General features: G+C 41.6%; 1 protein-coding gene across 1 annotated transcript in view; it reads right to left on the reverse strand.

Moving 5' to 3' along the window:
* Window positions 1–25,744, reverse strand: part of LOC144824453 (protein spinster homolog 3-like) — a 340,991-nt gene that overhangs the window by 275,162 nt on the left and 40,085 nt on the right. The window contains exon 3 of the mRNA XM_078683551.1: window positions 15,365–15,501. Coding sequence (XP_078539677.1) covers window positions 15,365–15,501 — 137 coding nt within the window. The remainder of the gene's footprint in view (window positions 1–15,364; window positions 15,502–25,744) is intronic.

A 25,744-nucleotide genomic window follows, 5' to 3' on the forward strand; every position in this document is an offset into this window, starting at 1 on the left:
TGTCTGCCTCTCACGCTTCATCATCCACCATACTGCTATGTGCTGCTTCTCATAACATGATAACCACATCAAAGTGGCCATCACACACAAAATTGAAACACTTACCATGTAAGATAAAAACCAAGACACCATCCTTCCAACCACAGTGTAACATGTTACTCGTGTAGATAAGTGCTTCATCACCCCAAATGAGTACTTAGTGCCTTATAAAGGCTGCAATACAATGCAATACAATTGCAACTTCACAGAGCTAGCCCCGTCAGCATAGGCTGCAAGCTTTAGAACCAATCCTATTCCAAAAGAATCCTTCATATACATAATATTGAGTGCTAAAGTATAGAGACCAGACATTATGTCCACCCATAAACTCATGCGAGCATCCCACCTGACACCTTTCCAACAGCATTTTGCACCAGGTTCATCCGTGATGTAAGCATATTCAATATTTCCCCCACATGTTGATCAACACATGTTACAGGCATCTTCTTCATATCTCTCAACATTGTTCTGGTTGCTACAAATATTCCCAGTCGCAGATGTGAAAGGTGCAACGTAGGTGCTATCTCACCCTTACCCACCTTCAATGAGATTTCATGAACATACATAATAGACATGTTTTACACAGTCCCAGATATGGAGCTATACATACTGACCTTTCCAAGACACAAGTCCATCCTGTACATATGAAGGTTCAACAAGCCTAAAACATTGTACAATGTGAAGCATGCATCACCGACATATAGAAATCATTCCTAAACATGAATGCAACAGTGACTCCTTCAACCACTGTGTAACAGTTTCACAATGTGTACGGTGTATATCCTGCATATTACAATACACCAGAGACTACATTTATTTCAAAACTGTTTCTAGGGATTAGGTACATCAATAGTTCTTGACCTGTGGTTTGGGGACCCATGGGAGTCCGCGAAGACTCCACAGGCGGCCCGCGGCTGCTTAGAAAATTAGATAAATTTAACAGAATAATAATGTATATAAATGAAGAAGCACAGTTTAAAGTTGAATATTTAAAGCATTCTGTAAATGTGAAAGAAATTGGAGACTAAAAATTAAGGGCCTGATTTAGATCTTGGTGGGATTACCATCACCACCCCATGGCGGAGTATCTAAGTTTTTATATGTGTGTGTGAATTGAATAAAATAGTTAATCATTTATGTATGATGAATGCTTATTTTTTATTTGTTGCAACTGTTTTGCGCTTTAATCCATCGAAGATGCTAATACCACGGTCCCCGGCTTCCAATAATGACTCAATGGGGTGCTATTTGAATTCCAATAATAATCCAGTGGGGGGTCCCCGTGTTCCAGAAATTATTAAGTGGGGGTCCACAGAGTCAACTACTAAGTTGTAGCATATTCTGTCTTCTCATACATTAGGGCTGAAACAGCAACATAGTTGTGAGATAAATTGCAAATATGCTCTGTAAAGGCATATTTCACACTCTGCAAATGGTTGAAATTGTAAAAAGTATATGCACTCAACCTTTAGACACCAGACACGCCCTTAAGTACACAAACACAAACAAGCACACACATATACACATGAAAACGTATTTGAGCACATACATCTGAAGAAACACTTGCACATCCTCCTACATGTACACAGTCCTACTTAGACGTGTGCACAAGCACGCTAAAACACATGCATGCAAAAGTATACAAACATATACATAAGAACTTTGTGAATCAGCCACAACTGAATAAACACTTGCACACACATGTACACACTGGAACGCATGTGAACATGCACATCGTTTCTAGTAATGATGTACAGTATTTTCCTTCTTCTCCTGAATTAACCCTGTAGCAGGCACACATTTGGCAGATAAAGAGCCAATAAGGTGATTTAAATGCATTATGTGCACTCAGAAGTGGTTGGAATATATCACAAATAATGTAAAACCAACCATAAGAACCTAAACTTTAGGCACTGCAAGCCCTCCACAATGAAACGTACACTTAAACACGTGAAAACACATTTGCAGGGACAAAACCACTTACACACATGTATATATGCACATGTATACACACATTTTCAAATGGACTTAGACAGACTCCCATAACTCAAAGAACACTTGCATATGAATAGATACAAAAACGCATGCATACATAGATGCAGGTACACACCCACATTTGCACATGTGAACGAACACACACTACACACACATATTCATTCACACACATACTGAAACTTCAAAGCATTTTACAAACGTCTTTGGCAATATTCACTGGTCACCATTCACTATTACTCACAAATGAGCAACTCCTACCTTTTTCCTATTATGGGTACAAGGTGTGATGCCCTGTCTCTCATAGTACCACAAGGATTGCTTTCATGTACCAGGAAATGTCAATTAATGCTCCAGAGGCAGATTCGAATAAGGAACCAGCATTTAATTTGTAAGGAAACAGGCAAATACCATCCAGCATGTAATGGGCCTGCGAATGGGTGAACAACAAGGGGGTCTATGAGCTATTGGTTACTTTAACTATGTACATATTTTAGGCCAGAGGGCATGGATGCTGCTCAAACAGTCTCATGGCGCATACTCAGAAAATCATCTGTCATATATATGGACGATTTGTGGACTATGATAAACATAATAGTAATTGTAACTGCTATGTCTACCAACTCTTAAAAGGAAATTCCGATCCCTTATCGAAATGCCATTTGTAAGGAGCATGTTAAAGGTGTCCCTTCCAAACAATGATTCAGTAAACAATGAATCAATGGTTTGCAATCGTAACCTGGTCGCAAAACATTGAAAAATCACATATTCCTAATTTGAGTGGTAACACATATGCAAAAGGAAAAGGGTCACCTTGACGACCATTCACATTCCATTTAAAAAAAAAATTGTAGGGGTGGAGTGGCACCACTGTCAACTCTCAAACAAACTTTTACTAAAAGTAAGAAAAACAGACTGCATATAAAAAGTATACTTTATTGAAAACCTATTGCAAACATGGTGGTCTGCTGACCCTACTATGCCACCATCACTTTGATGGCCACTAATAGGAGTGAGTCTCAATTTGTGACCTATCTCATTAATATTCATGAAGTAATTTGGTTTACAATCCACTCCCAATTTGGAATTTCTGAGCCAACCTATTGGTTCATACATGATTTTTGTGACCATATCTTCATACATCTGGTCCTAAGTTTTCTCTCTGGAGAAAAATCATGGAATTGTTTGGTGTGATTTAGTGAACCCTAGTGAGCAGGAGTATGCACTCACTCTTGTAGACATTGCACGCCAATCAAGCGTCTTTGGATTTGGCGCGCTGTGGTTATTTCCTACTATGAAGACAACTGTTTTTGCTATGGCGGTTTGTGTTTGCCTGGGATTGTTGCAGTTTACGTCCCTCGTGCAGTGAGCACATGCTTACGTTAAGGAATGAACCTTCTCTTTCATCATAGGGTGTCGTTAGTGTGGCCTCAGAGGTCTCTGGGAGAGGAAGTTCACTTCCTTTCTGTCTGCATCCTGCACAGAAATGGTTCCTCATTGTGGGTGAAGTTGTTTCACAGTCACTGCTTCAGTTACGAGCTACTCTCGAGCCAATATCCTGCGGTTCTCTCTCTCTCAATGAAGATTCACAAGCCAGTACTCTAGTCCAGGGAAAGGTGCAGGGGTACGCGGCACTATAGTGAAAATAGCATTTTGCTGCTAGAGAGCCACTAACCTAATATGGAGTTCTAGCCTTGGTTACTAGCACCCTTTCTGTCTGTAAGATGCAGCTATAAATATTTCTCTTTTAGGCCTGGAGTTCGGTCTGTTATTGGACTAGCCCTTTTGAGTTTATTAAACGCATAGGTCGGTCAAAAATTCTTTATTCGGCCACTAAAAGCCCTAAAAGCACACAGATAAAAACACTTAGAAATACAATAGCCAAGAAGATGACCACACCTACATAGAGAACCCAAATAACCTGATTAGATTTGTCTAGGACTATATGTACAGACAAGTAAGAGTCATTATGAATTCGATCTTCTGTAGTTGGTGAAATTCTAAGAAGATAAGCTTTCTAATTTGTTCCCAATCCAAATGATAAGATTGTGCTTTTCAACATAAATCAGGTTTTGTCATTGGCCAAGCTAACTTAGGTGCAGTAAGCAACTTGTTGATTTTTATTACTGCAGAAACCTACTTTGCATGCTTCACTTTAGACCATTATGTAACCTGGCCCTGTGGATTTCAAGGCAGGCTTTACTAGCAGCTTACATGTCAAAAGAGTTTTACTCTGACGTGTAATTGCTGCAGTTTTGCATAAAGTGGTATAAACTATGAAGCATGTTTCCAAGTTACTGACGTCTCTCATCTGGATAGAATAAGACCACACTGACCTCTCATAGAAAATCTCCCATTTATGCTACTTTTGCACATTTCTACAGGGGATTTACTAGAATATGAAATATGCTAGTTAGAGTTTTCCAATTAATTGTCTTGTTTTTGAGTAGGGCACATTGATCTGATGGTGTTTGACAACCTCCACTGCCCCGACCACCAAATATACCAGAAATTCAGTCAAATAAAATTGGAGAATCACACAAAGAGATGCGCTTTTCAAGACTGTGCTCCAAGGAACTTGGTGACTGGTGTTCTTGAGGTGGTACTGGAACAACGCAATTACTGTCTACTTTTTCCCAGTTCCATTCTATGGACTACTAGTTGTCCCATGCCATATATATTTATCTCTGGGGACTCTTGTCTGCCAATCCCGTTTTTACACTTATTATTGCAACTGATGCCATGTTGTGTGGACGTATGTGATTGCTTGTATATCTGTAGGTCAAGAAATGGATACTGAGAAGATTTGCTGAGGTTCTTCCTTGATTGCTAGAGGAAGGGGAAACTACACCCAGTTCCCAAAAAGCACACCATCTTCTAAACTCTTGCAACGTTTGGAAAGCTCTTGCCACATATGCTACAGTATAAAGCTTCAGGCTCATCGGGGTGCCACTGAAAAAAACAGCACAATAACAATGAGGCATGAACTGAAGAAGCATCTTCCCAAGAACCCTTAGTAGAAGGATAATCTTTCCACAGGAAGGTACATTGAAGACAGCCTCGAAACATCTGAGAATTGTAAATTTCTTGAACCTCATATTGTCGATGAGAAGGATGAGGAATTTATGGTTTCAGTTGGGATGAAATAAAGACAGAGGCATTTTCTGGTTACGAGACGGCTTTAACCAAAAGGCCACAGAATTGATCTGATGAATTATATCAAATGGGACTAAATTTGCATTCGAAATTTAACTGCCAGAGTAGGAACATGGAGACAAGTAAAACAGAGCCACTGTTTCTGTGCAGGTCAAAGGAGTGTTCCCAGGATCTACCAGCATATTCTTTCATCTGGACAGTAGAAATATGTAAACATCTCAAACAAGTTGCCAGTGTTTCTATAACTGATTCAAATAATCCACAGCCAATTTAACCAAAGGATCAATACAAGGCCAAGAAATACAAAATTATTGGATGAAATCCTTGCATACAAAAGTCATGTTAAACTTTGGTGACTCTACAACCGGCCTTATTGTAATAAAAGACCTCAACTAGTAAATAGGTGGCCCAATTATGTTGAGTTGCACTTCAGTAGCATCATAGTATTTGCTCCAAACGTTGACTAGTTTGTTCTGTTCACCCATTTCACTGATTGTTCAACTCCCAATGCTAGTACAGAGCTCTACAAAAATGTGAGAGATTTGCGGTACCTGCATCAGCAAATATGGTAAGAGGTAATCCATGTAAACAAATAACTTAAGTCAAAAACATTGAACAATTTCTTCAACTGCTGGTAATTTGGACAAAGGAGAACATTTAACCATCTTTGGTGGACGTGTCTACTGTAACTTCTATTTTGTGATATCGTTCTGGAGTTATATAGAAGATGGTAGACATCACATGTAAATGTTCAGGAGCCACTGATAGAATGTAATGACTTATGTTTGACACCAATAGAACAGGCAAAAACATGTTCTTGAAAATCAAACTGAACAGTTGGCAAAAAGATCATAACACTAAATTCAACATAGTCTTAACTCCCATATGACACGTTCTCATGAGTAAACTATGACTCAGGATAATGATAGAAAAGGGCATTAGCCAAAAATAATTTTGAACTAGGAATATAAATGGTAGTGAAATCATAATGTCTAAAGAAAAATGCTCACCTAGCTTGACAACTGTTTCTGCACTAAAGAATTTGCAAATCCTAAAATTTCTGATGATACGTTTGCATTTCAAATGGTTCTCTAATTGCTTTGATAGATGTCTCTGTTCAGTAGAAAGTCATCTTCTTGGCTAAAAGTTATCTTTCAAGGACTGAGTAGTTCAATTGAGACTCTGACAACACATAAGATAATATAAAGACACAGGGACATCAAAGATAAACTTGTGTACATTTACGGTTGTTTGCTATTCACAAAGGGATTTACGAGTAGTATCTTTGAAAGTGAGGAGTCTCTGCACATAAAAATATAGGTCTTTTTCTCTTCATCACTCATGGTCAATGTTAGAAATGGGGGCTTCTGGTTGGCAATGGTTTGTACCTTTGTCCAAGTGGGGACCCTTCTTCCTAGTCAGGGTAAGGGGATACACTTCTAAAATAACCCCTGGTCACCCATTTGGTAGCTTGGCACGAGCAGACAGGCTTATCTCAGAGGCAGTGTGTAAAACATTTGTGCACACATACACTAATTCAGTGAAAACACCACAAATGGATACCACACCAGTTTAGGAAAAAAGCTATTCTATATCTAAACCAAACAAGACCAAACATGATAAAAATCCAACATAAAATACTGTAAAAATAGTTACTTTGCAAGATATCCTTTAAATTGCAGAAACATTGGAAAAACACAGTTCTTCCAAGTCGGTAGCTCCGTCTGGGGCTACCGTAATGCTGAAAACAACAAAGTCTAACAGTTCCAGCTGACCGTGTCGGTACGGGCCAGCTAAAGCGTTGACAGACTCGTGACCAGTACCTTTCTCGTTGCGGCTGACACGTCGGTGCAAGTCGGTCAGGGCAACCATCGTGATTGCTTTGCAAAAGTGGAAACAGTGCAGGCAGCGGCTCGGTGACGATCATCCAGACTGCGTCCATGAGGCCAAGGCTTGTGGTGTGGGGTGGGTTGAGGGGGTGCTCGATGCAGTACTGGCAAGATGCGGTGCAAGCACATGCCCAGAAGGTGGGTGAGTTCTTGCTGTTCTTAAATAGGGAGCAAGCTCCACTTCAAGCCCTTGGAGACACATGGCAAGCAGGATATACACACAGTTCCTCTCCTTGGCAGAAACAGCCACAGCAGGCCAACCCCAGGCAGCACACAGCAAAGGGGCAGTACTTCTTCTTCAGTTTCTTCCAGCTCTCTCAGCCTCTGCTCGCAAGCAATAAACCAGCCATCTTTTTCTGTTTCTTCCTCTCTTTCAGAAAAGTCCTACTCCTCAGACTTAACTGGTAGTGTTGGCCTCGCAACTTTTACCACGCAGTGCCTTTACGACGCAACTTTTACAACGCAAACCATTACAACGCATTGCGCTGGGGGGCGCTCTAGGATAGGGAATAGGTTTAATTTACTATCCAACACCTTCCCTACTATCCACGGGGACTGGAGTTGGAATAGTAAATTAAACTGTTCACTATCCAGCGCCCCAAAGCACTATGCGTAGTAAAGGCATGCTTTGTCAAAACAGCGTTGTAAAGGCATGCGATGTAAAAGCATGCGTTGTAATGTCATACATCCGAAATAGGGCTGCCTCTAGATCCTCCCTGGACCTAGTCCTACTTTTCAAGGCAACCCCCTTTCCTTGCGGAACACGCGTATCTCCCTCATAGTATAGATGAACATGTGCCAGAAGTCAAGTTCCATATTCGCAAGACTTCACAGGTGAAACAACTAACCATTGTCTCAGTTAAAAACACTTTCAGGAGCATACCAGAAAACAGAAAAAAATGTATTTAGTTGTGTAATGGTCTGCACTATACTAGTGGTGTACACCAATTACTGTATGTAAGGTACAAATGCAAGTCCTGGTCCAACCGCTGCCACCAATGATAGAAATTAGGGTCTCTAGTTGGCAATGGTTTGAACATTTGTTCAAGTAGGGACCCTTCTTCCTAGTCAAGGTAAGGGAGTTAGACTCCTAAAATAACCCCGTTCACCCCCTTGGTAGCGTGGCATGAGCAGTCAGGCTTGTCTCAGAGGTAGTGTGTAAAGCATTTGCAGATAACCAACAATAATATAGTGAAAACACTACAAAAGGACACCACACCAGTTTTAGAAAAATAACCAATATTTTAACTGTGCAAACAAGACCAAAAACTAAATAAAATCCACCAGCAGTTCTCAGAATTCACATACTTTCATGTTTCACCATACTAATTCAGCATCAATACTTACGGGTTCCAGAGTAGCGTGCTACATGCGCTTCAAAACCCCATCAGGGGTAGCAAGCGCTATATAAATACAAACCTCTTTCCCTCTTCTATCCCGCCACCTACCCTTCTCTACCCAAACAACTGAATAACATATCCACTACTCAAATTACTTCATATTTCTCTATACTAATTTTCAACACTAATACTTTATGGGCTCCGGAGTGGCGTGCTTCTCGTCAGAAAAGCGCTTCAACACCCATCAGGGGTAACAAGTGCTATATGAATGCAAACCTTTCTTCCCCTTTTATCCCTCCACTATTCTTCTCACTCCAAATAACTGGCTAATATCCACCACTGAAATTACTTTCATAGTTTTACCATAACAATTCACCACTAATCCTTTATGGGATTCCGGAGTAGCGTGTTTCAACACCCCATCAGGGGTGACAAGCGCTATATAAATATAAGCCATTTTTCCTCCTCTACCCTCTTGCTATCGTCCAAATCCAAATAACTGACTAACCTATCCACCACTTAAAATGTACTTGCATGTTTCACTATACTAATTCAACACTAATCCTCTCTGGGTCCCGGGGTGGCGCACTACTCGCCAAAAAAGCGCTTTGATGCCTCATCAGGGATAGTAAGCACTACATAAATGCAATTACAATAAAATACAATACAATAATCAAAAATAGACTCAAAATACAGTTCTTTGAAGTCAATAGCTCCATCCGGGGCTATCACGGCTTCGTGTACAACAAATGACGATGTCGCAGGCAAGTTACGGTGTCGGAAAGACCAGCAAAACAGTACCTTTTAGAAATGTAGGTCATCTGCGTCGTCTCATTGAACCCTCGAAGAGCCGGCGTCCACAGGTTTTAGCTCCGGAGGTCGTTGCAGGAGTCATCAGGCCCTTGAAGTCACGCACATTGCAGATTGAACTCCTCATGGTTGAAGTCAAGAGCACCGGCAGGTGTCAGGCTGCAGCGCGAAGTGCAGAGTTGCAGCATGCAGTGCCCTCAGGTCGCGGTGCAGTCAGAGGCTCGGTGGCGGTCATCCAGCAGCGTCGGTGAGACCAGGGCTGTGGTGCGAAGTGATGAGGTGCAAATTGATGCGGTGTTCGCTACGGTGCTAGTGTCGTCGTTGCGGAAGCGTTGTTGTTGGCTGATGAACTGGAGTCGATGGCGCCGTGTCGGAGAGACCAGGGTTGCGGTGTGAGGTGTGGCAGTGCCCTCCGTGGTTCCTTCAGGACACAGAGTCGACAGCGGCATCATTGACGGCATCTGGTTGCTTTTTCTTCTGTTGCATCACAAAACACACAGTCCGCTGTGCTGGTTGCAGATGAACCAGAAGTCTTTGCTGTTCCTGAGACCTCTTGAACAGGGAACATGCTCTACCTCAAGCCTTGGAGAAACTCACTCAAAGTAGTTGCAGAAAGTTCAGTTCAGTCTTTGTATTGCCCAAGACATAAGCAGCCACTGCAGGCCAACACAGCAAAGTAGTAGTTCACCCTTACAGCTTCTCCAGCACTTCTTCTTGACAGTATTCTTAGTTCCAAAAGAGTTCTCTAAAGTCTTCTATCTCCTTGAGACTTCCAACAGGAGGACAGTTCTATTTTAAGCCTTTTGAGAAAACTCTAAAAGCAGAATGATGAAAGTACAAACCAGTCCTTTCCCTGCCTGATACAGAGCAACAAGCAGCAGACCAACACAGCAGAGCATGCAGCAAAGTGGCATTTCCTCCTGACAGCTCTTCCAGCCCTTCTTCCTGGCAGGTTCCTTAGTTCAGCTTTGGGTAGAGTGGAACTTTTCTCATCTCCTCGCAACATTAAGAGAGAGGATGTAAAGTGGATTAAAGTCCATTTTACAGATAGGCTCCGCCTTAGCAGAGAGGGGAGGGAAATGATGAAATCATCTATAAGAGCTCATGCCTTGTTAATTACTACCCCAACCCTGGAACCATATTTGAACTTTGTCACAAGACCCCTTCACAGATTTTTATTAACAAGATTCTGGTTCAATCTAATCCAATTCTCTCTAGGTTATTATCCTTCATGGAATCACTCGAAAGATGCACCCCCTTGTGACTGTGATAAATTTTCTGAGCAGGATACCACGCATTTTATGATGTTCTGTGAGTTTTATTCTGCTGCTAGGAAAAAACATCTATTACCTGTGCTGAGGGAGGCGGGTTTTATTCAAGTTAGACCTGCCTTACTTTACCTTCAGATGTTGGGCAACATCTATATTACCTTTAGTGTGGCCAGTTTCCTAGCAGAAGCCTTTCATTTTAGGAAAAAACGAGCCCCACTGAACATTTTATTGTGAATAAGATATCTTTCATTAGTATCTGACGTGATGTAGCTTAGTAAAATTTTAGGTCACTTTGTTGTATTATCTAATTATGAATTGTGATTTTAATGTATATGTATTGTATGTGCTTTTTATGGTTTTTTGAAAATCGAATAAAGCGTGCTTTGACTGACTGTTCCTTAGTTCAGAAGTAATCTCTCTGAAGTCTTTTCTATCCCTGAGACTTCCAACAGGAGGCAAGCTCTACTTCTAGCCCTTCGAGAAACCTCTAACAGCAGGATGATGAAAGTGCAATCCAGTCCTTTCCCTGCCTGAGACAGAAGCAGCCGGCCTACACAACAGAGTACGCAGCAGAGTGGCAGTTCCTCCTGACAGATTTTCCAGCCTTTCGCCCTAGCAGGTTCCTTAGTTCAGCAGTAATCTAAAGTTCTGGGCCCCACTTTTTATAGCACAAATTCCTTTGTTCTCTGGTGCCAGAGAAGCTCTTTGCCCAGCCAAACCCAGTTCTGTCCTCACTGGTGCAGCTTCCTGGAAGGAGGTGGAGACAGCATTGTCCAAGGCAGAAGCAGCCTATTCAGGTGCAAGGGAAATCTCCTCCCACCACTCTAAATGCATACCAGACCCATTCAGGTGCTAGTGATAACTCCTCCCACTACTCTGAATGCAGCCTAGGTCTAGTCAGCCCAGCCCTGACTAATTCAGGAAAGGCAAGACACACATCAACACCCCCCCCCAGTGGCTGTCTGAGAGAATTGTAGCTGAAAGAGGCTCTGAGCGCACTGCTTCTATTATGTCTGACTAAAGTTTCTCAGTTTGAAAGCTCCTCTTGTAAGTTGAGCGTGCAATCAAAGCGGCGCCTCTTGCCTTAGGCGTCCCATAAATACTCCAAAGTCGTGCTCTCCACTAAAGAGGTGAAAGCATCCCTTGATGCACTGCTATAAGATCCTACTGGGGATTACCCAGAGTTCCTCTGTAATTCACTCCACAAAGTTTTATCTGTTCATATCTTTTATTTTTTTCACACAAAATTCATTCTTTTGTTGCTTGTGTTCATCGTTTAAACATCTTTTATATGCGTTTTTGTTCTTATATCAGTCCAATGCATTTCGGTCGCTATGACCTTCATCTGGGACCATTTAAGCTGAAACAAGGCATAACATTGCTATATATCAGTGGTGGAATAATAAAGTATAAACAATATTCAAATGTAAACAATATTCATGCATATTCATCATGCTAATTGACATAAAATCCAAAACTGTGACCATCTGTGATGACACCCGGGTGTGGGCATGCTCTAGTGCTCTATTGTGACAAAAAACGCCTATCAGGCACTCACTTTTTTCTGTTTGTCCTGCTCGCTTTGAACACAACGCTATATGGGAAATTGACAAGAAAAACTAACGAAATCAAAAATGGGGAAACGCTTGTCCATTACATACCGTTCCTATCTCTATTTTGTCCAGTTCACATTGCCATGTTACTCACTTCATTAACGTAAGGAAAAACGTCTTCTCTCTCCTGTTCACTCATCCAACAAAACGAAAGGTTCCGGCATTAGCACAATGCCGGTCCAATCACTGGTGCTTTAACAGAACGTTACACACGCTCTTCCATATGCTTCGCTCTCATTGGCTATATGTCCGATCATGTGATCAGAACTAGAGCCAATGGGAGCGAGTCTATCCCTTCTGGTTTTGTGTAAACGTGCGTGAGAAGGATACAATAAAGCTATTGATGTGATAACATGTAAAAAGTTCTTTGCTCTAAAACACACGATTTACCACTGAATGGGATACACTAAGTTGTCAATTAGGGATGTGCTTATGCAAAAATAGTAAAACATAACAGCATAATAAAACAAACTCAATGAAATTAAATATGTTTACGACAGATGGCTCCAGCGTCCATTAGCGTAGGTAAGGCTGAGCACTCATGTGCTTCTATACATTTGTAGACAATGTCTATAAGTAACAGGTAAATTCCACGCGATCATTAAGCCCGAAAGGCTTATGTGAGTTCAATATGTACATCCAACTGTTCTCCCTCTGAAGGAGAAATCTGTTATTGTCCCGTCCTTCAATTTTTTCGATCACTTCTAAAACTGTGAATTGTAACTGAGACACGTTGTGCTTCTCTTACAAAAAATGAGCAGCTACGGATGACTTGACGTTACCAGTCCTGATATTTGACTTGTGTTCATTTAGTCTTGTCTTCAACTTGCGGGTGGTTTTTCCTACATAAACCTTCCCGCAGGGACATTTTAACATGTAGATGGCATTGGCCGTGTCGCAAGTTGCATTTACACGGAGTTTAATGCTGTGCCCTTTCATTGGATGTGTGATTGCACTTCCTCTGATGATGTTGTTGCAGTGCCCACATTGCAGGCAAGGTCTGGTACCTCGATATGTTTCATCTTTCAGTTTTTTTTGTTTTAACAATTCGCCGAGATTTTTGCCTCTGGTAAAAGCAAAGATGGGAAGATGTTCAAAACTCTTATCGAAGTCACTTTCGGCTCGAAAGATGTTCCAATGAGTTCGTATTATCTTCTTGAATTTGTGGCTCATCGTTGAGTATTTAGATACTACAGTCATTCTTTCTTGCTTTGTTTTGACTCGTGTCTTCATTAATTCTGATCTAGGGATGCCTCTCACCTTCTCAATTGATTGTTCAATCAGGCTGGTTGGATATCCTCTCTTGCGAAATCTTTCGCCCATGGTTTCTAGTGTGCTTTTTATTTTGTTGGAATCCGAGGTAATTCTTTTTGCTCTCAACCTCTGGGATGTGGGTAGGTGGGTTTTTAGCGAATCCTGATGGAAACTTTGAAAATGAACAGTGTTGTTTCTGTCAGTGGACTTTCTATACATTTCCGTTTCTATCTTGCCTTGGTGCAAATTCACTCGAACATCCAGAAAAGTGATTGAAGATTTAGAAATTTTCCAGGTGAGTTCTATCCTGTCATTTTTTGAATTCAATTTAGTTAGTGCCTCTTGGAGTGATTCTTCACTGTTCTTCCATATGATGAATATATCATCGATATACCGAACTAGCATTTTCAGGTTGTTGGTCCAAGTTGCGTTTTTTAAGATGTATTGTTCCTCATATGCCTTCATGTACAAATTTGCATATACAGGGGCGGCGCAATTGCCCATTGAAGTTCCGACCAATTGTTGGTACCATTTGTTGTTGAACTGGACAAAATAGAGATAGGAACGGTATGTAATGGACAAGCGTTTCCCCATTTTTGATTTCGTTCGTTTTCTTGTCAATTTCCCATATAGCGTTGTGTTCAAAGCGAGCAGGACAAACAGAAAAAAGTGAGTGCCTGATAGGCTTTTTTTGTCACAATAGAGCACTAGAGCATGCCCACACCCGGGTGTCATCACAGATGGTCACAGTTTTGGATTTTATGTCAATTAGCATGATGAATATGCATGAATATTGTTTACATTTGAATATTGTTTATACTTTATTATTCCACCACTGATATATAGCAATGTTATGCCTTGTTTCAGCTTAAATGGTCCCAGATGAAGGTCATAGCGACCGAAATGCATTGGACTGATATAAGAACAAAAACGCATATAAAAGATGTTTAAACGATGAACACAAGCAGCAAAAGAATGAATTTTGTGTGAAAAAAATAAAAGATATGAACAGATAAAACTTTGTGGAGTGAATTACAGAGGAACCCTGGGTAATCCCCAGTAGGATCTTATAGCAGTGCATCAAGGGATGCTTTCACCTCTTTAGTGGAGAGCACGACTTTGGAGTGTCTGAGAGAATGCACATTCCCAGCCCCTGTCACTCCAAAGACACAGTCAATCCACAAACCAGCACCGGCACACCGGATGGCGAAGCAAGAAAATACCTACTTTCTAAAAGTGGCATTTTCAAACACAGAACATAAAAATCATCCTTACTAAAAGAAGCATCTTTGGATTCTGAGTTCAGGCGCACTAAATGTTATCTTCCTGTCTGGTCCCAATGGTAAGTTATATTTATAAGATTTTATAAATGAGCTCCCAATCTATCCTATGGAACAGATAGCCTCTCAATAGTAAGAAACTAAATTTGCAGGATTTCACTATCAGGACATACCACACACATCAGGGCATGTCCTACCTTTAACATACACTGTACCCTGCCCACAAGGGAACCTTGAGCCAACCATAGGGGTAACTAACATGTAAAAAAAAAGAAGGTTAGGACATGGGAAGTGGGTGTACTTGCCAGGTCGACATGGCAGTACTGAACTGCACGCAGACACTGCAGTGGCAGGTCTGAGAACCTTTGACAAGGCTGCATGTGGGGGTGGCACAATCAGTTTTGCAAGCCCACTAGTAACATTTGATTTACAGGCCCTGGGCACACACAGTGTGCTATACTAGGGTCTTAGTAGGAAATCAAATATGGCTATCATGGAAACACCAATCCATCATACTTATTTACGGGGAAAGCATATGCACTTTAGCACTGATCAGCAGTGGTAAAGTGCCCAGAGTCATAAAACCAATTATGCTTGCAACCCTCTTCACCCCTCCCCACCCGGAGGCTAAACTAGGCAAAATTGCCTGGGTTGCTTTGTGTTCCCAGTCTGGCTTTCATAAGAACAGATGACAGAGGTATTAGACAGAACATGACGTACTGACTCTGTGATGAACGAACTTCCCAGCGTTACACCAGACCACAGAACTATCCCAATGGCTATGATCGTTTTCCGGTTGTAGCGGTCTCCAAGGTAACCGAAGAGAGGAGCTGCCACCAAGAAGCAGCAGATGAAGACTGCAACGACAGACACAGAAGAAAGACTCATAGTTTAAACTCGCCATTCATTTGAGCATAGTAAATATTTGAAGTCAATATTTGCTGTCTTTCGTAGACAATGCCACTACACATGGTATGTATTTTTTATAGTTTATACAAGCAGAAATGTACATATCTGAGAGTTATGCTTTATAACCTCGTTTGAAAACAGTATTAGTTAGTGCCTTTCCCATGATTTTTATAATGTATGGTAGATTTTAAAATCATCATACATGAAAATATAGCGTCATGTTCTCATTAGCTTGTCATGTTGTAATATTTGTCTTAAACTAAAAAAATCACATTTAACATTGCACGTCCTTCCAATTTTTAACCATATTCGATATTTTGCTTTGAAGCAACATTGCTAAAAATATATATGTATGCTTGTTTCAGTCACCATTTACAGACTATGAACTATCTACTCTATTTGTTTTCCGTGATAAAATCCTTTTAAAGAAGGCCACAACTGATGTGGGTAGTGTATTGATGATTTTGTTAAATAGCTCTTTTGAGCGGCAAACTGCATTTTTCACAACAGTAGGAAAATATTATTCCTTGTGGAGAAACCGCTCCCACCTCATCCCTATCGGTAGCAGTAGTAGAAAAGCATTTGTCTAGATAAACATATCAATTCCAATAAATATAAATAGATATAAAGACAGCTAAATAGTTTTACAGTTCTTTGACTGATCTCTTTCTGTAGCTAATCCCCAATGATGCCCCAATGACGCCCCTCACTTATAATAATAACCACTTACGTACTAATGCGCAACATTGTCCAGATCTGCAAACTATATCAAGAAGCCTTTGAACAGGAATTGTTGTATTTTGTTGTGTCACAGTTTTTTCTTTTTTGCTTTGAGACATGTCATGCTGTGGGTGACCCTTAAGCGCACATGCCCAAAGCTTGTGTTACCCTTTTCTTCCTTGCAATTTACCACTGGTCCCGTGTTATACATTATTGTTATGTCCCAACTGGTCTCCTGTCATATTGTGTTGGTCTCTGGCGACCATGTTGTACTTTGTTGTAACCAATTTAAACATTTTCAATTTAAAAATTAATGAGCAAAGAAATCTAATGAAAGTATACTTTTGAACTTAAGACCTGGCCAGGATTCATGTAGAATTGCACCCCCACAGTGTGAGATAGGTTACAAAACACTGTTAACACTCAAAGGAACTACTTAATAAAAAAGTTATGACAACATTATGCTCTACATTTCCAAACTCTGGTTAGTTATTTTACAAATATTCTCTTAAATGTAGCCACAAGACTGATTGTGTTGCTGCTAACACATTTGCAAGTGAGCTAGCCTAATAGTAGCTTTGTTGAACTTAAGACACAGAAGTCTCATGGTGATGGTGTGTGCGTGGAGTGGTACAGATCTGTTGGATGGTCTCCCTGTAATTACCAGAGTATATTTGTTAGGCACTCATTAGAAACTTAATCCAAACCCCCTTCAAATAGGAGAATAGAAGATTAAAAAAAGCCTAAAATGCACAAAGACTGTTTTCTTTTACTTCAGCAGTGACATTAGTGTCAATATACTAGAGATAATGTAAGACTTCACGTTATATTCACTATTCAGCTTGTTGCTACAAGTAGAATATCTGTAGGACTGAGTTATCAAAAGGTCATACTTAGCAATGGTTGCCAAAAGGAGAATTGAAATCTCTTCAACAATAAATAAAATATTAATGTTTGGCGATTGCATGTCTCAGCTTCCTTTGCATGACGCATTTCCTTACCTACAACTACTTTCAATTCATCCAGATGTACCTTGATGCACGTAGATATATAGATCCAGATTTAGTGATCCACTGTGTATGAAATTGATGTCAAACTTTACACAGGCTGGATCCAGGCATTTGGCATAAATAGAATAGCTTGAGGATTGATTGAACTGCTGTAAAACCCATCATATTATTTGTGTATCTAACAAAGACTACCACCCTGTAAAGCGAAATTGTATGCAACTTAGTTTTACTAGGAGTTAATGCCTCTCCTGATGACCCACCTTTTGATAGATTATAAAAACATCTAAACCTATGCTGAATAGCTTTCATCTTTTTTTTTAATTCTTATGTCTGATTTCCAGAATAAATAAACAAAAGAAGAGTGATTCCAAATGATAAGTATTGTATGAGCAGTCACACATGAGTTTGAAGAAGAACCCTCACTCACCAACCTAGTTGGTAACATGCTTCATCATAGGGTTCCCACCCAAGAGGGCGAGTGCCTCTCGGGTGTGCTTCAACGCCTGTTTACAGCGGAGCAGGTTTTTGTGAATGTGCAATATGTAAATAAGTGACACAGTGATGGATAAAATGACCTTTACTTATCCTAATTATATTTAATAGTGGAGAAGTCCGGCAAGATTAAAAGGAAGGTGATAGTGGATGTTTTAGCTGGTTAGATTGTCCAGTATCATCCTTATAAAGTGATGCTAGGTTTACAGGTTTCAGCCTCCTATCGCAGTTTGCAAGGCTTTCGTCAGGACCAAATCTGTCACTGGAGCATGCCCAGGCTAAGGTGCACCCTCACCAGTGGCAGTAGTGACCGTGAACTTACGGCATGAAAACATTCAGTGCCATTTGAAAAGGAAATAAAACCTGAAAGAGAAAGCACATATCAAGACATATATAACATCTTGTAAATTTACTACTGTGACACTGTGACACAGTCAGTGCAATAACCCTCATACCGTCAAACGTGCTATTCAAACGTGCACTCAACAGGCTATTTGTGCATATTGTGACTATTGAGAAGTGCCGCTGATTTTAGCACTACTCGGTATGCGTTTTGCAAAACATGTATATCCAACGTATCTATGGAATCCGAAAAAGAGCCCAGCATACAATGTCATATTTTATCATCCATGGGCAACTCGTGTGGCCAGTATTCATAATCTTATTTGGATAGAAAGAGAAATCTAATAAACCATGACTAAGACCGGTATATTAAAGTTCAGAGGAAACACTCAAACATGGGGGAGAGAAATGGTGTAAGGCTTACATGGGCTGTAGCAAATTTCTACCCCATGGATCCAAGCGGGGGGCATTGATTTATAGTCACACACTGGATGGGGGGCAAGAAAATATATACTGCGTTGGAGCAAGTATAGAGAATATAGAAAACAGAAGTACCTTATGCCTGGAGCGCTCTCACATATACTCACAACGCCAAAACCAATTGCCTGCTCGAAACCTAGTGTGGAGCCTATCAGGGACCCCGTGGATGCGAGAAAGACCACAACAGGAGCATTTGAACGCCATCACTGGATTCTAGGATGTGACGCATCATCACGTGAAGCGCGATAATGCAGAATGTGTCAACGCGTCTGTGTGCAGACTTTGTCGCTGTGATTGGCTGCAACCAGAGAGCAGAGAGTGAAAAGCTAACCCTCTCTGTAGGATGACACTTTCATCAAACTTTATTGTTCAAGATGACATGGTTGCAGTGAAACAGAATCTTGATTGTGCAGACCTCAGTACAAATATGCCCAGAACAGAGTCACCAGTGTAGGGTGTTATTTGCTTTAGGCAAATGGCTGATGTGACCAAGATGACAACGTGTGTACACAATCACGATATAGGCAATACATATAAAATAAATAAGGACAAATTCTCGATATAGGTGATGTCCTATACCTCATTAGTAGGGGCTCTGTGTGACGTTGAGTCACTAATAAATGAGCTATTGGATCAAATGTCAACTGGATAGTATGTGTTGCATGATAAAAAAGGGGAAAAAGCTAGCAGTCTAGCCCTGAAAAAAGGGGGGGGGGAGGAAATTATAGGATGAATGTCTGACCTGTCGTGAGATTTAAACTACCTCCGCATGACAGAGTTCCAAGTGATATTGTCATCTAACCCTCGTTTGTGCATGGAAAACATATAATTCCAAGGTTGTTCTTTCTCGAACAGGAGGTTGGCGGTGTTAATGCCAGGTCTAACCTGTTCAATTATGGTCCACTTTAAGTCATTGGTAGTGTTGCTTAACTGTAGGAAGTGTTCAGTCATGCGAGTCAGTATCTTTTTGCAGTGGATGTTGCTTCTATGCTCACAGATACGTTGTTTCACTTTCCTACTAGTCATGCCCAGATATCTGAGGCCACATGGGCATGTGATCAGATAGACCATGTTTGAGGAAATACAATTAGTGTGTGCTCTCTGTGTCCATATTTTGTTGGGCTCAAGATCTAAGTGTTTGGCTGGCACGTTAAATGACACACACTGTTAGTACCGCAGGGGAAGTGCCTTGTCACACTGGGCAGTTCCCAGGCCTCAGTTTTTCTAGGGCAAGTAGACACCAGGGTGTCCTTCAGACTACGGGCTCTTTTAATAGAGAAGAGGGGTTTCTCCCACTTCCTATTATTGGTCTCTAAAATCCGCCAGACCTTATTGATTGACTTAGTCACTGCGTTTGATGCTGTACTGTAGGTGGTCACACAGGTCAAGGGAATTTCTTTAGTGTTTAGTGTTTCTGGGATTATCCTCTAACAGAACATCACAGGGTTGATTTCTGGCACGCTTCTGGCTTCTGTTCAGGATTTTATCTGGGTATCCTCGATTTTTCAATTTGTTAGTGAGATCAGTAGCTTGTGTGTGATAGTCCTCTAGTTTGCTGCAGTTTCTCCTTAAACAGAGATATTGTCCGTGGGGTAAGTTTTCTCTTAAAGCCCTTGGATGAAAACTAGAGAACTCCAGCAAGTCGTCTTTGCAGTGGGCTTGTAGTATGTCCTGGTCTCAAGTTTACCGTTTTCTTTGGTGATGGTGACATCCAAGAAAACCATTTCCTTCCTGTCAAAGGAATGGGTAAACTTCGAGTTGTTGTCACAGTTATTAATCCATTCCAGGGATTCTCTGAGTGTCTGTTCTGGTCCTTGCCAAATGACAAGGACATCATCTATGTTTCTGTTCCAGAACGAGATACGTGTGCCAAAAGGATTGCTTTCATCCAGGATGTATCTCTGCTTGAAATCATGGACATACAGCCCTGCCACACTGGGGGAAAAGGTGCTGCCCATCGAAGCACCCGTGGTCTGGAAGAACAAATCTCCTTTGTATTCAAAGAAATTTTCTTTGAGTGCCAGTCTGGCACATTCGATGATGAATTGTTTCGGTGTTCTGAAATTCCAATCAGCCCCCACCAGAATAGTGCTAATTACATTTATTGTATCATCTTGAGGGAGGCTGGTGTACAGACTCTCGATATCAAGGGTCACCAGAACGGTGGAGTCCTCATTCACTGTCAAATCATGTAGGAAATTAAGGAGGCTTTTGGTATCCTTCAAGTAAGTCAGAGTTAGTTGAATGAGAGGTTTTAGAAATAAATTGCGAGATAGAGGTTCCAAAAGGGATCTGGGGCCATATGTATCATACTTTCGTTTTGCGAATTCCAAATAGTGAATTTTAAGGAATCGCTATTTGGAATTCGCAAAACGGTATGTATGTACAAAATCGCTATTTAATAGCGATTCCTTACCATTCCTAATTTGCGATTAGTAAATTGCTAATCACAAATTACCCATTCATTTCTATGGGCCAGGAGGCCCATAGGAATGAAGGGGCAATTTGCGATTAGCAATTTGCTAATCGCAAATTAGGAAATTTTTCAAGGGTGCAGGGGTGTCTCAAGAACACCCTGCTGCACCCCTGAAAAAGACATTTGGGGGCATATTGCGCACATACATGCCCTAAGGGCATGTATGGGCGTCATATGGCACCTTTTGTTTTTTGGAAAAAAGCTTTTTGAAAAGAATTCGCAAATTACCACCAACTAGAAGTTGGTGGTAATTTGCGAATCCTTAATGGCATTTTTTGAATATTTTTTGTTTGATACATTGCATTTAAGGAATCACAAAATTTGCGATTCCGTAAGTGCAATCGCAAAATAAGGAATTGCAAATTTTGCTATTCCTTATTTTGCATCAAACATGTTTGATACATACCATTTGTCAAATTAGCATTCGCAAAGGCCGAAATTCGCAGAATTTCGGCCTTTGCGAATGCTAATTAGCTTGATACATATGGCCCCTGATCCCCAAGACTATGGGACGGTAAGGAGGAGGGGGTCTATTTTTGTGTGTTTTAGGCAAGGTGTAGAAGTATCCCCCGCTGTTAGAAAGTCTGCCTCATGTTTAGAGATGTGACCGTTTCCACGTAGTCCACCAAGCTCCTGATCTTATTCTTCAAAGCCGGGGTAGGGTCAGTAGTCAAAGGGGTGTAGTTAGTGCGGTCATTCAAAAGACGCCTACATTCCTTCTGGTACTCGCATTTGTCCTGTATGGCCACCCCTCCTACCTTGTCAGCTGGCTTGATTACGATCGTGTCGTGAGTCTGTAATTGTTGAAATGTGGAAAAGTAAATTTTGCCAAGTTCTGTGTCCCTACGTGTTCCCCATCTTATGTTATATGTGCATGATTAATATGCATATGTATTCCCCATGATCGATTAAAGACGCCATTACAGTTGTGTCCAACTCTAGTATGCCAGTTTCCAGCTCTCGTGAAAGCTACGAGTATTAGGCCTATGTAAAGCTACATTGCCACGTTTCTCAGTGTGCACGTTATTTCATTGAAAATCCCCGTTTCTAGGCCTCAAAAGGGCCCGGACTCAGATTCAGCTCCAGTCTCCTGAACCCTCTCCGAGGAGCGATACAGCCCCCACCTGTATCCCTGACCCTTCACTTACTTCCTGCCTCACAGTGCCCGGCTCGGCCTGGCTCTGCCTCCCAGTCTGCCAAGAGTATGTTATGATTCTAGTTATCAGTCCAGCCCTCCTTCTCTGCATTCCTAAGCTACTGAATCGCATCAATAGTTTCAGTCATCGTCTAGCCTTTACGTCTCCATGTAAGAGAAATACTGTATTTATGGTCATTTAATATTCCTCAACACACACTACATGTAGAATAATGCATGCACCAGTCTTAGTGTCTGTTAGCCTTTGCCCTGATAACTTTTGGATTCTATCAACATGTTCTCTAAACATCAGATACTAGATAGTGTTTAGGTACATGTCGCTCTGACTCTCCAGACTTTCGTCTCTCCTTCTAGCTCAGAAGTCATAGCCCCCAGCTTCTCCCTAGTAACACGTCATTGCCAGCTTGCGCGCACCTCTAGGTTAGAGGTCCCGGCTCCTTAGGTAGCCCCCTCCATGTTTCCGCCCATTTGTGACATATTCCGTTACGTTTACATCACATGTCTATGTATACGCCCTGTTCACGCCTCTTGTTACACCTACTTTCTGCCTTATCTCTCGCGACTGCTATAGGCCCTGCCTACTGTTACGCCTATTGTATTGAATACCATGTATTTTGTTTAAGTATATATACTTGTGCACTGTTATTAAAAGTTGCCATGCCATTCCATTCCTTTGTCCCTGCCCCGTGCAGCGCTGCCATCCTATTCCCGTGCAGGTTGTCCTGTTCCTGTCCTTTATGCTGTATTAAACCTGCAAACTCCTACTACCTCGAATCTTGACTCTTATTTATTGAGCTATCTATTATCGTATATCTAGTCAAAAATAGAGGTATTATTTATTTATTTACCACATAATGGCGCCCGAACAGGGACTTGCCCTTTCCCCACGCGCCGGTGAAGCCACGCAAGCCCCCTGATCCTCTGCAGCCGTGACGGAACCATACCGGCCACGTGCAGATATTTCTGCTTCAAGTATCCCTCAGGCCCACGGAGGAGACGGAGGTTGCGGTCCAGCATCCAGACGAGGCGGTGGAGGAACGCGGCGAGTCCCGACCAGAGCCCAAGCCGAGAGTCCAAGGTCCGAGGTATCCGGAGGCCCACCTGTAACTGATGTCCGAAGTTCGTCCGTCCGTCGTCGTAGCAGTCCAGTCCAGTCCGAGGCCTTCCGTTCTTGCTGCCCGGTGAGTACCGTTGCTGGGGTAGTATCTAGACAGGGTCAATTAATTTGTCTCTGGTCCGTGGGTTTGGGTACGCAAATCCAACACGAAGTATCCACCTAGGTGGATGCGGGTCCTGACGTGTCTCTTTATGAGACCGGTATGTTTCGTACTGTTTCAGCAGTGCATCTAGTAACTCTAGTAAGTTCTAGTCTCGAGAAATTCATGTGTTTCTGTTCTCAAGTATTCCAGGTAATGTTTCTGTTCGAACTGTTGTTTTAAATGTCATTTCAAAGTGTTTTTAATGTCGTGGTATGAGTGATCAGTCTCAAGTCATTATTGTGTTCATTGTGTATTGTAATTGTGTCTAGACTCCAGCCCAGTCATGCCATTGTTTTCAAAGTTACGTCAGTTAAGAACTAGAAAAGGTCTGTTAGAAGAAGCAGTTCCTGTCCCGCCTAGGGACAGTCCAGGTCATTTTATGTATCAAAAGCATGGCATAAGTGCCATATTATATCTAGATTTGTGGGTGGAGTACACCAAACAGTTAGAAGAAAAGTATAGATGGCCCGTATCGGGTACATGGGATGCCGAGTGCATCATGCGAGTAGAAGAAGCGTTATGGAAAAAGAAAGCCAGACAGTCACAGAAAGATGCCATCGAGTTATGGCGCAAAGAATCTCATAAAAGAACCGAAAAAAAAAATCAGAAAGTCAGAATTAAGTAGAGAATCCTTAGAAAGAGCCCAAGAAAGGGAATTAATCGAAATAGGTGAACGAGTTAAAACCGAACAGTCAGACAGACAGAGGAATGCCCTCATTAAGGGTATGTACCCTCTTCTTGCCGAGGGCTTGCCAAAAGCAACCCCGGAAGCATCCAGTAATTTTCCGCCACCCTTAGTTCCGACCAAGCTACGTCACAAACCGACCGCAGCTGATATTTTTCTCTCGTCCTATTTGGACGACACAGTCCCAGAATATGCAAATCCTGTTCCGCCAGCTCCTGTAAATAATGTAAATCCTGCTCCTCCAGTCACCGGGGCACCTGTTACAGCACCTGTTACGGTACCCCCGGTCCAGCCTACATTACAAGTACCCGCTACACTGGTCACTCTGCCAGCACGAAGAGTATCAGTCGACGATTCCAGTTTAGGGGCCGCGGGAGGAGGTCCTCCGGGAACCCCGCCGCCACACAAACATGTAACGTCAGTCGAGTTACATGAACGTGCGTTACAGCGCACGCCCAAACATCAGTCTGTTGCAGATATCAGACGAGCTCTTACCGAATGCCGTTATGATCCGGTCCCAGGTGATGATAGTATGGTTATATATTCATTACGTGTAAGACGGGTGACCGAGTATTTGGACACCCTACCGAATATGAAAGAAGATCTAGACAGAATGTATCGTTTCATTCGTACAGGACAAGATCCAGAAAGTATTGGTGAAGTCATGTCTCACAGAAAATCTGAGATCCAGTTCATGCTGTTAAAGTTTCTGATCAATTGTTTAATTAGGGAACAAGATTCCCCGACTAAAGATCCGACCGAAATGAAAATTCTGACAAAGTGGAGTGATAATATAGCCGAGGGTAAGCACAAGACACTCAATAGTATAGAGAGTATGTACAAGAAAATACGTAAAGAAATAATAAGATTACACGAACAACGCAAAGAAGCTCTAGGAAGCGAGAAAGAAAATGACTCTCCTACTGAAGAGGTAGACGACGAGAACACCGCCAGAATAGCGTATGTAGGTAAATCTAGATTTCCAGACCGACATTTACGCCTAGAACACAAGAAAACTGTTCCTCTTCCAGCACCAGAACAAGGTTCTCTAGAACAAGTATTTCAAGCTACCGATCACATTCTGAAATCACGAATCGGTTATAGTGAGTTAAGTACCATGCATGAACAAGAACTAGCCCGATCAGCAGTCCGATGGATTACTGATTCTACCACTTTTCCAGACGAAATAGTGGCACAAATGTTTCTGAAACTGCCCCCAGCCGAGCAGCGACTGGTGGGTATGTATATGATCCAACACCTCATTACACTGTATGAGGATCAACATTCTGATCCAGGTCCGTTACATGATGTCCTGAACGAGTTACTCCAGTATAGATGGAAAGGTTTAGGCACTGATTTAATTAGTGTCATTCTAGAACAGCGCCACAAATATAGAACGTTCCTAAATCCGCATTTTGTTCATGTCTCACCTCCAGAAAGTAAACCGTTTTATATAGATAGACAGCATCCGTTACGAGAAGTACACCCAGTTAGGACAGCGGGTGGTGAAATGCAACGAGTATTTGTTTACACCCCAGTTACCAAGATGGAACTCTTAGAGATGAAGAAAT

The sequence above is a fragment of the Lissotriton helveticus genome, chromosome 3_1 (assembly GCF_964261635.1).
Source record: "Lissotriton helveticus chromosome 3_1, aLisHel1.1, whole genome shotgun sequence".
NCBI classification, from domain to species: domain Eukaryota; kingdom Metazoa; phylum Chordata; class Amphibia; order Caudata; family Salamandridae; genus Lissotriton; species Lissotriton helveticus.